This window comes from Chamaea fasciata, unplaced genomic scaffold, assembly GCF_029207755.1.
Source record: "Chamaea fasciata isolate MVZ Bird 193981 ecotype frontalis unplaced genomic scaffold, bChaFas1.0.hap1 SCAF_1, whole genome shotgun sequence".
NCBI lineage: Eukaryota > Metazoa > Chordata > Aves > Passeriformes > Sylviidae > Chamaea > Chamaea fasciata.
This window is the reverse complement of record NW_027094086.1, coordinates 613,014-623,493: the sequence shown is the minus strand read 5'-3', so window position 1 is coordinate 623,493 and position 10,480 is coordinate 613,014. Positions and strand designations below refer to the sequence as shown.

General features: G+C 54.1%; 1 protein-coding gene across 3 annotated transcripts; it reads right to left on the bottom strand.

Moving 5' to 3' along the window:
- Positions 1 to 3,558, bottom strand: LOC136301191 (NAD(P)(+)--arginine ADP-ribosyltransferase 2-like). Of its 3 annotated transcripts, none has more exons than XM_066204191.1 (3): positions 3,406 to 3,558; positions 1,845 to 2,588; positions 1 to 1,455 (listed from the first exon to the last, which is right to left on the bottom strand). In XM_066204191.1, exons 2-3 carry the CDS (start codon positions 2,563 to 2,565, stop codon positions 1,370 to 1,372), a joined length of 807 nt encoding a protein of 268 aa, XP_066060288.1. In that variant the 5' UTR covers positions 2,566 to 2,588; positions 3,406 to 3,558; the 3' UTR covers positions 1 to 1,369. The 3 variants fall into 3 exon arrangements, with proteins under 3 accessions (XP_066060288.1, XP_066060360.1, XP_066060210.1); XM_066204263.1 differs by having other exon boundaries at positions 1 to 167; XM_066204113.1 differs by lacking the exon at positions 1 to 1,455 and having other exon boundaries at positions 1,519 to 2,588.
- Positions 3,559 to 10,480: the final 6,922 nt, after the last annotated feature.

Here is a 10,480-nt window from a genome sequence, read left to right as displayed (position 1 = left end):
CCAGCTCGTGCTGCCGCCTGGTGGTGGCAGCCGGAACTGCAGCTGTGGGCCATCCATGCGCAGTGCCGCTGTTTAACCCTGCTCGCTGCTGCCCTCCGTTGGGTAATTCTCGAACCACAATGCCACGGCGAGTTCAAGAGCTCTGCGGGCTAGTAATGGAAAATCTCCTGATTTGAAAGAAAAAAGTTTTCTGAGAGAAATATCTTTTTTTTTTTTTTCATAAATGAACGGGTGGTGGTGCCTCTCTCCCCTTTTCGCCATTTTATTTTTCATCTTTTCCATACCGGTGGGTTTTTTCCCTCCTAATACTACTTCTAATGTGTTGCCTCCCTCAATTCACGAAATTTGGAACTGGCCCTGAACTGATCACTCATGCTTTTCTAATAGCCCTGAGTCGTCCCTTCCCAACTCCTACAGCCACACAGGTGCTCCAGACCCTTGCCCAGTTCTGTCCCTTCCCTGAACAGAATCCAGCCCCTCCAGATCCTTCCTGAGGACATCCCTGCAGTGAAAAGGGAGTGCAGAGGAAAAAGGGAGGAACTCCATTGCCTCTCTGCAGATCAAGGTTTGAAAAAGAAAGTTTTGAGTTGCCACTAATGGAAACACCAGGAACTGCTTTATTTTAGGAAATGAGACACCCTGCAGGAAAGGCGTTAAAAGAGCTATAGTGGATACATGAGGCGAGCAAGCAACAAATTCTGGTAAACTTTGGATAGGCCAGGCCAGCAAGGATCGAATTTCTGATGAACATTTTATACAGCAGGCAAGGAAGTAGCAATTTTTTCCCACTCCAGGTAAACAAGCAGCAGTTTTTTTGGATACACAAGGCGAGGCAGCCAAGCAGCTTTAGGAGGTGGCCATGACATTGGCAGCCAAAACCCCTCTGGTGGGAAGTGCCCAACCAGCCCCAGGCGCTGCCCAATCTCTGCTGTCCGTGCTGTCCAGGGATGTCCTGGCAGCTCCAGCCCTGCCCTGGCTGGTCCTGCTGGCTTTGTGCCACTCCCTCTTGGAGGGGCTGCCCCAGGATGGAGCCCTTGTTCCAGTGACCATGGTGGCTACAGTGGCTGTGGTGGCCATGGTTACCTTGGTCACCTTGGTAACCATCGTGGCCACAGTGGCCTCATGGGTCACAGTGGCCACTGTGGCCATGGTCACTATGGTGATTCCAGTGCCCAGAGAGGACATGGTGGCCAAAGTGGCCACAGTGGCAACAATGGCCACAGTGGTCACAGTGGCCAAAGTGACCATAGTGACCACAATGGCCTTAGTAACGTTTGTGGCCTCATTTCTCTGCAGGTCCTGGTGGCCTTCGTGGTCATGGTGGCCACGGTGGCCTTTGAGACCACAGTGACCTTGGTGACCTCATGGCTCAGAGGGTTCCAGTGACCACTGCCATGGCCATGGTGGCCAGGAGAAGCCCCCCGAGGTGGAGGGAGTTCCTGGGGAGGCTCCCACCTGGGGACACAAAAAGGGGGATCAGGGAGCTATGGGGGGAGGGGGTCATGGGGACATCAAGAGTGTCATGGGGGGCAGGACAGGGGTGACCAGGGAGCCGTGAGGGTGTGGGGGTCAGAGGGGGCCATAACGAGATCCCTGTCTTGTGTACCCAGCCATGGATATCCTTGTCCCCCCAAGCCCAGTGGGTGTCCCCAGCACTGGATGGTCCTGTCTCCCTCACCTGGCACTGGGTGTCCCCATCCCCTGTGCCCAGCAATGGCTGTCCCTGTCCTTGTCCCCGGCAGTGGGTGGGTGTTCCCAGCACTGTGTGTCCCTGTCCTCGACCCTCATTGAGTGTCCCCAGTTCCCCCAGGCTGTCCCCATGATGTCACCTTTCAGCCACTCACAGTCGTAGTTGCTGAAGGTCCTGGTGGATTGAAGCACTATCTGCTCCCCTTCTGGGGTTGCTTTGATGACCTTGAAGGTCTCAAAGGGTGGGATCAGGACCTCCTGCTCGCTTTTATTGTAGGAGAATTTCTGGATGTCCGCGCCGTGGCACGTGTACACCTGGAACATCGTGTCCTTCCCATAATCCTGCGCCACCTTTTTCCTCAGCGATGTTGACGTGAATTGACTGAAGCGGACTTCATCGCCAGGTGTCACCTTGAATGTGTACCCTGTCACCCCCCGGAACACGTTCAGACAAGTTGTAGGTCTCAGTGTCTGGATGGCGCGGGTCAGCAGGAAATGCAGCGATTTGAAGTGGAATTCGTTCCGGTATTTCCCGCTGGAGCTTCCAGCTGTTTGCACGGCCATGTTGAACTGCCTGTACAAGTTTGTCTTCTTCATGCTGTAGGCCATGAGAGCAACAGCCTGGTCTGGGGTAAGAGGGGATGAAATGGACCCCCGGTTCTTCCACTCGTCCATGGCCTTTGCCCAGTTCTCTTTAAACTCCACATTCTCGTGGAAATCAGAGCCCTGGAGTTCTTGGAATTTCTCAGACATTTCAACACTACATTTCAAGTACTGGTCATCAAAGGAGTCCTGGGCCATGTCCATGATCACCTCTTCGGCCGCAGTGGCCACGGCCATTGCCAGCAGTGCCAGGGTGTGAGCCAGGGGGGCCATGGAGGAGAGAGGCCACTGGGACACTGGGGGACACAGAGGGGACACAGAAAGGTCACACTGTGTGACACAGGGAAGACACTGGGGACACTGAGGGAACACTGAGAGGCTCCAGGGGACACTGATGGGACACAGGGATCACTGAGGGACATGGGGGGGCATGGGGAGGCTTCCTTGGTGAGGGGCTGGGGAGGGAGAGTGGGGTCAGTCTGGGGAGGGGGGGCAGCCCTGGCCAGGAGACCCCTGGACATGTCCTGGGACATGATCCCAAATCCTGGAGCCCCATCAGTGCCCCCCAGGCCCCCAGAACCCCAATCCCACTCCCACAGGCCTGTATCCCTCCTCACAGTGTCTTCTCAGCCCCCCTGCAGAACCCTGACTCAAATCCTGGGGTCACTTCCTGACCCTCCCACCTCCAGCAACCCCAGTGTCCCTCAGCACCCCAGTTCCACTCCCAGAGTTCTGTGTCCCTCCCTCCCTCCCTCCCTCCCTCCCGGTGTTTCCCAGTGCATCTATTACCCCAACCTCTCTCCCAGTCCCTTGTACCCCTCCCAGCGACCCCGTGACCCCCAGAACCCTGACCCAAGCCCTGGGGTCCCCCAGTGGCCCTTTTGTTATCCTCCCCTACCCCTACCCCACTCCCAGTCCCTTGTGCCCCCCAGTGTCCCCCTGTGTCCCTCACTGCCACTCCCACAGCCCTGTGCCCCCCATCGCTGCACCCGGACCATCCCAGGACCACAATCCCAGTCTGTTGACACCCCCAGCGCCCTCCCAGACCCCAATCCCACAGTCCCCAGTGTCCCCCCACTCAAGTGTCCCCAATGTCCCCCCAGCCCCTGATACCGAAATGGGCCGGAGTGAACTCCCAGACAGAACTGGAGGGATCACAAAGCCGGAATTCTTGATCAGCTCAGACTCACAGCAGATCTTTTCTGGTCCTGCAGCTCAGGGGGACTTTGCTACAGAGAATTTATCCACCAGAATCATAAATATTCATTTGGGTGGGCTTCTTAGCTGATACAAAAAAAGCACTTTTTCCTTTAGATAATTCCCATGGCTCCACCTCTTTCAGGAAATAATTTTTCTTGTCCTGGGGAGTCAACAAAATGCGGTTTCAGGATGTGGTTTTCACTGAGTGCCCCAATATCACAGATGGCCACGCGTTGAATTTTAATTTTGTGCAGGCGCTGCTCCTTCTGGGGTCCAGAACTTGCCAAAAAGGGAACTCGCTGGAGTTCCCTTTATCTCTTTCCCACAGGTTCCAGTCTCATTTCCTCTGATGTGCCCACGCTTTTACATCGTTTGATGGTCTTTTGCTACTTCATCTTTAAGCACTATCCAGCACCTTCAGAGGAACTGAAACTTTCTATTCTCTCTTTTATTGCTCACCTCACAGGACCCACAGGGGGTTGTGGTCAGTTCATCACACAAGGTTTCTCCCACTGCTCCAGGACTGTTCCCCTGCTGCACCGTGGGATCCCTCCCACAGGACAGTTCTCCTGTAACTTCTCCAACGTGGCTCCGTCTCACGGGAAACAGCTCTCTGCAGCTGCTGCATCCTGAGTCCATCCCACAGGAAACAACCTTCCTCAAACTGCTGCATCCTGGGTCCATCCCACGGGAAACAAAATTCCTCAAACTGCTGCATCCTGGGTCCATCCCACAGGAAACAACCTTCCTCAACCTGCTGCATCCTGAGTCCATCCCATGGGAAACAACATTCCTCAAACTGCTGCATCCTGAGTCCATCCCATGGGAAACAACATTCCTCAAACTGCTGCATCCTGAGTCCATCCCACAGGAAACAACACTCCTCAACCTGCCGCATCCTGAGTCCATCCCACGGGCAGACAGTCCTCCCAAAACTGCTCTGGCCTGGGTCACTCTGCCACGGGGTCAGTCCCTCAAGGACAGGCTGCTCCGGCCTGGGACCAGGGCCCTTCTCTCCACGGCTCTCCCACGGGCTCACAGCCTCCTCTCAGGCATCCCCCTGCTCTGGCCTGGGCTGCTCCCTGGGCTGGGGCTGGATCTCTGTCTTGGTTTGAGACCACTCAAAGGAGAAGGCTCTGGAATGAGTCGTCTCCTCCAAAGGGTTCCAGCAGCCCCTTTCCACCCGCAGGAAATGAACACTGACAGATGGAAGTGAAAACAACCCGCAATAATAGTTTATTAATGAGCAGAAGCCCCACAATGAAGGAAAAATGAAGGAAATAACTGCTGGGTGTCAAACTGTCAGACCTCGGCATCGGACTGGAACAAAGTCTGGTCTGAAAGGGAGGAGAACACCCGTTGGTGACAGACGGTGCATGATGGTGTCTGCTCCCTCTCCGGAGGGCAGGAGCTTCCAGGGGCAGTTCCAGTAGCAGACGAAGGGCCGGTGGCATCTGGAATCTGGTAGAGGGTAGAAATGAGCCTTGCCCTGACAGGGGGCAACAGGGACAGGGACAGGGGCAGGGACACACCCATTCTGTCCCTGTCCCTCCCCACCAAAGGCAGTGCTGTGGGGTTGGCCCTGTGTGCTGGACGTGGGTGGGCCAGGACCCCCCATGGAACTCCCTGAACCCCAGGGACCGCCTATCATCCCCTGTCACCCCCATGGCACCCCCATGGCAACCTCTGACTCCCCCTGACCCCCGTCACCTCTAAGCCAACCATGACCCCCCCCGACCTCCCTGGCCACTGTAACGCCCCATGCCCCCCCCAACACCCTGTCACCTGTCACCTCATGGCCCCCATCTATCCTGTCACCTCTAACCCCCCATTATGGCCATTGCCAACCCCCTCTTTGTCCTCCATGGTCCCCCTGACACTGCTCTTTGTCTCCCAGGTGGGAGCATCCCCATGGTCCCCTTCCACCTCAGAGGACTCCTCCTGGCCACCACAGCCCTGGCAGTGGCCACCGGGATCCTCTGAGCCATGAGGCCAATGTCACCGAGGGCACTGTGGCCACCACGATCACCAACACTATCAGGACCTCCAGAGAAATGAGGTCACCAAGGTCACTGTGGCCACCACGGCCACTCTGGCCACCATGGTCACTACAACCACCAAAGCCTCTGTGACCACTATCGTCACCAAGACTCCGTGAGCCACAAGGCTACCACAGACACTGTGACCACTGTGGCCACCAAGGCAAATTTGCAAAGCCATTCTATTAAAAATTCCTTTAAAACAATTCCATTAAAGAATTCTACTGAAGCAATTTTATCAAATGATTCTACCAAAACAATTCCATTAAAGAATTCTGTCCAAGCCAGCGAAAAGAGACAATCCTTAAGCAGGGCTCGAGGTCACTCCCCAGACCAACACCCGTGGGAACGTCTCTTTCTCTCAACCTCAGCCAGGATCCTTGGGGAGCCTCCCCTTCCTGAGGGAGGAACCTCACACACATTTCATTCCAAGCAGGAATATCGGAGAGGAATCTCTCTCTGAGTGGGGACTAGACATTGCCAGGGTCAGCTGATGGCCAGGCAGGCCCAGGTCTTGTGTTTCACCCTCAATAGCCAATTTGGGCTTGGTGATTTGGGCTGGTTTCAGGACTATTCAGCACCAAAATCAGCACAAGACCCCTCTCCATGCAGCCCCGGTGGCCACAAATGGAGAATTGTCCCTTGGCCACATTGCAGGCAGAGCATCCTGCCACATCCTGCACTTCAAGGAGACCTTAAAGACTGGAAATTGGAAGGTTCCAGAGGGGAAGGGCAGGTCTTGTCCCTTGGGAGGGACAGTCCCCAACGCCAGTCCTGGCTGACAGGGACTTGCTGGAGCAGCTCTGGAGAAGGACCTGAGAGTGCTGGTGGGTGACCAGTGGAGCTGGCCATGTGGCCTGGGGCCAGGAGGGATCCAGCGGGCATTTGGAGGAGCGGGACCAGGAGGTCAAGATATGATGGTGCCCATCTGCCCTGGCCAGTGATGCACATTAGGAGTGTTGTGTCCAGCTCTGCCCAGTGCCATGTCCAGTTCTGTCTAGTGCCATGTCCAGCTCTGTCCAGTGCTGTGTCCAGTTCTGGGCTGCCCTGGATCCAATCCTGTTCTCAGGGATGATGCTGCCTGAGCTGGGAGGTTGGGCCAAGAGCCCACTCTGGGTCCTTCCAGCCTGACCCACTCTGGGATTTGGGGATTCTGGGAGTTGTGTTTCAGGAATTGCCCACTGGAGGGCAGCAGCGAGCAGGGTTAAACAGCGGCATTGCACATGCGCCGTCCCCAGCTGCAGTTCTGGCTCCCACCACCAGGCGGCAGCATGATCTGGCGGCACTGCCGAGCACCCGCCCCGCCCCATCCCAGCCCCGAGGCTCTGCAATAGTTTGGGATGGAGCCACCTTAAAGCCCGTCCGGTGCCAGCCCTGCCATGGGCAGGGACATCTTCCCCTGGCCCAGGCTGCTCCAGGACCCCCAGCCTGGCCTTGGACACGGGCAGGGAGCGGGCAGCCACAGCTCCTCTGGGCAACCCGTGCCAGGGCCTCACCACCCTCACAGGGAAGGATTCCTCTCAATATCCCATCTGGGATTCCTCTAGATATCCCATCTGACCCTGCCCTCTGGCAGTGGGAATCCATTCCCCTTGTCCTGTCCCTCCGTGCCCTTGTCCAAAGTCCCTCCCTGTTGCAGTCCTGCCAGCTTTATCTCGGCCGGGGTCAGGATGAAGACATGGGAAACGTAGAATCAAGTTTGGTTTGGGTTGTTTATTATATCTTATCTACTTGCAGTATTTACAGCTTGAGCTCCAACTTGCTGCTTAGAGAAATGAGGCAAAATGGAGAGCCTCTGACTTTCACCGAGGCTGTTTAAGAGACAATTACCCAATACCAAAGTAATTACCCAATACCAAAGTGACACCTATATTATTTATGTTTTGGACCCAATAGTGACCATTCGGGGTTCGCAATGCAGACATCTTTCACCCAATTAGAGAAAGCCACCCAGATCCATGAAGAAAACGGAAAAAGAAAGTGAAAAAGAAGAACTGAGACAACACCCTGAATCCTCCATCTTGGCCCATAGACATTACTAAAAATCCCAAACCTGTTTTTCACCCTGTGAGATCACACAACTCCATTCTAACTGCACACCAACAACCCCTGTGCTGTCACTCAATTTCAGGATCCTGTTCCAAGGCCTCAAGTCAAATGCAGTGCCTGCCCGAGGGTATGAAGCCCTCAGCTCAGGAAGCCTGAAATTCCCAGCCTCCAGGGTTCCAACACCTCCCCAGCTCTCCTGGAGTGCCTTTAGGCAGGAAGGAGTTCTGGTGTCTCCCTGGATCAGTCTCCAGTCTGAATACTTCCAGCTGATTCCACAGCAGAGGGGGATCAACCCTCAAAGCCTCTCCATGGCTTCCTCTGGACCCGCTCCAGCAGCTCCACATCTTCTCTGTGCTGGCGCCCAGAGCTGCAGAGTGATCCCGGTGGGAATGTCTCACAGTGGGAAGGGCTCAGTGCTTGCCCCGCTCCCATCCCAGAACCAACACCCCATACGGAGCACATGAAATGGACTCCAGTGGCTCCCTCTGTTTCTCCAAAGAGGAAATGAGCCCAACAGCAGCGGCACAAGGCTTTCGGCCGACTGGCAAGGCCTGGTCCTGTGCACCCTTGGCAGCCAAGATGGCTGCCTTCTGACGGGCGTCATTTCCGGTTCTGGATGTGCAGGAACTGGAAGAGGCCGGATCAGAGGAGATGGGCCCTGTGCTAGGGAGGGACTTCCCGATGAAGGGGGAGGGTCCCGTCACGGGGCTGGTACTTGACAGAAGGGTGGCTCCCGTCGCAGGGGTGGGACCTGACGCAAAGGTGGGAAACAAGAAGGATGACGGGAATGAACTCAAGATGGCGGTTCCCCTTCAGGGGCTGACACCATTTTGTGTGGAGTAAGGAAGAGGGGTAGGATGGTGGAACGTGGGTGAGGACAGAACTCAGGATGGGTTGCGTGGGCCCATCCTGTGAAGGGCACAGAAGGGGACGGGAGATGGCAGAAGGTCGGTAGCACTTCTCTGCCCTTTGGTGGTTTCCATCTCCTCACCATCCTAGAAGGAACAAAGGGTTAGGAACGGGGGGATGGAATATAAAAACTGGGAAAGAGAACTTCAGTTTGGAACATTATAAAGGGCCCCATAAACTAAACAGAAGGGGGTAAAACTTGGACAATTAATAAACTAAACTTCCCATACAAAATATTGCCCCTCTAAAATTACAACTTCCCTAACCTGCATGTAGACATCTCCGTTCATGCTCAGAGATCACAGTCCTCGTGGATGTCCCTGATGGAAAGGGAATGCCCACCCACAAGACGCGAAAATGTAAAACAAAACAAAAACGCCTGGATCCCTGACAGCTTCCCTGCCAACTTATATTTGGGAACTCTGATGGGTGCAAGCAGTCCAGAAGGTGTCCTGTGAGGCTGAGAGCACTGAGTCAGTCCTCCATCCCCTCTGAGGGTGTCAGTTCTCCTGTTGGCAAGAAGCTTAATAAAACTTAAGTCCTGCTTCAAAGCTCTGCCCAGTGCATGTCCAGCTCTGTCCAGTGCCATGTTGAGCTCTGTCCAGTGCCATGTCCAGCTCTGCGCTCCTCAGCACAGGAGGGACATGGAGATCCTGCAGCAGGTCCAGCACAGGCTCTGAGGCTGATGAAGGCACTGGAGCATCTCTCTCACCAGGCAAGGCTGCAGGAGCTGGGGCTATGCAGCCTCAAGAGGAGACACAGCTGACAGGGAACTCATCCCTGTGTATATGATGCGTTAGGATTTCCCTTTTATCTTTCTCAGATCTTGTACTGCTTTAGTGTGCAACTCTAAAACTCCACAACTTTCAGCTGTTGTTCTCCTGTTTTATCCAGACAACACAAATCCTGTCTAGGGTTGAAACCCATAGACACCTCACTGTCTCAGGCCCCGAAAAGTATCAATAAAAATGAATCGGGGGATTAGCAAACTGGGGGAGTATGACTTCATTGCCTGAAGCTGTAATTGGAGGATTAACCCCCGATGTGTAAATAGACCAAACCGATAACTGTATGAAAAACTTGCCACCATCGTCCACCTTGGGTGTAGCCTCATGGAGGCTTCTGCCTGCCCCAGGTGTGTCTATTGAAGGCTTTGAATAAATCCCCACTTTTCTTCTCGTAATCGTGTCTGGCCTCTGTTCCAGGCAGCCACTCCAAGGCATCATGTAAATACACAAATACAGAAATATACAAATATACTGCACCTTCCCTGTGCCTCCGCCAATGGGGAAAGGAAGAGGGCAACGTGCAGCCGAGAGTTCAGGGTAAACGATAGCTGCATCCTCTGAAATGTCGAGAGAGAAACCCCACAGAGATACGGCCGTGGAAACTCTGCGCCTTTATTGGAATAAAGTTTCAAAACTGCTGTGTGGACACTTGGCTCTCCATAGAGCGACTTTTCCCCACACACTGAAGATGCTGGGTCGAGCTGAAAGCCTGACTTCAAGAATGGTAAAAGGATGTAAAAGTATTTCTACTGGACAATAAATGTGGCTCAAACCAGTGGAGACAGAGTAAAAAGGAAACTCCAGTGTGGTTTTTGGCAAGGTCTCTAAGACAGAAGGAGCAGCGCCTGCCAAAACCGCAAGTTTGAGGTGAGATCATCTGAGATTTCGAGGCACTCTGTGAAAATCACCACTCAGATCCCTGTTTAGGAACTCTCCAGGACAAGAAGAGGATTTTGTGAGAGAGGCAGGGCCATGCAAATGTTATGGGTAAACACAATTGGGTTTTAGTTAAAGAAGAAACTGTTCTCAATAAGCAGCTGGTAATTTTTTGTGGAAAAGACAGAGACCTGTCAGAGACCAATTTTTACATACTGACACCTCATATAACCACAGAGGAAGCTGTACGTGCCTTTGTGAATGCACATATAATGTTGAGATGAGGTTAAGAACTTCCTTTTGTTTCCGGTCTCAAAAGAGGTAAGG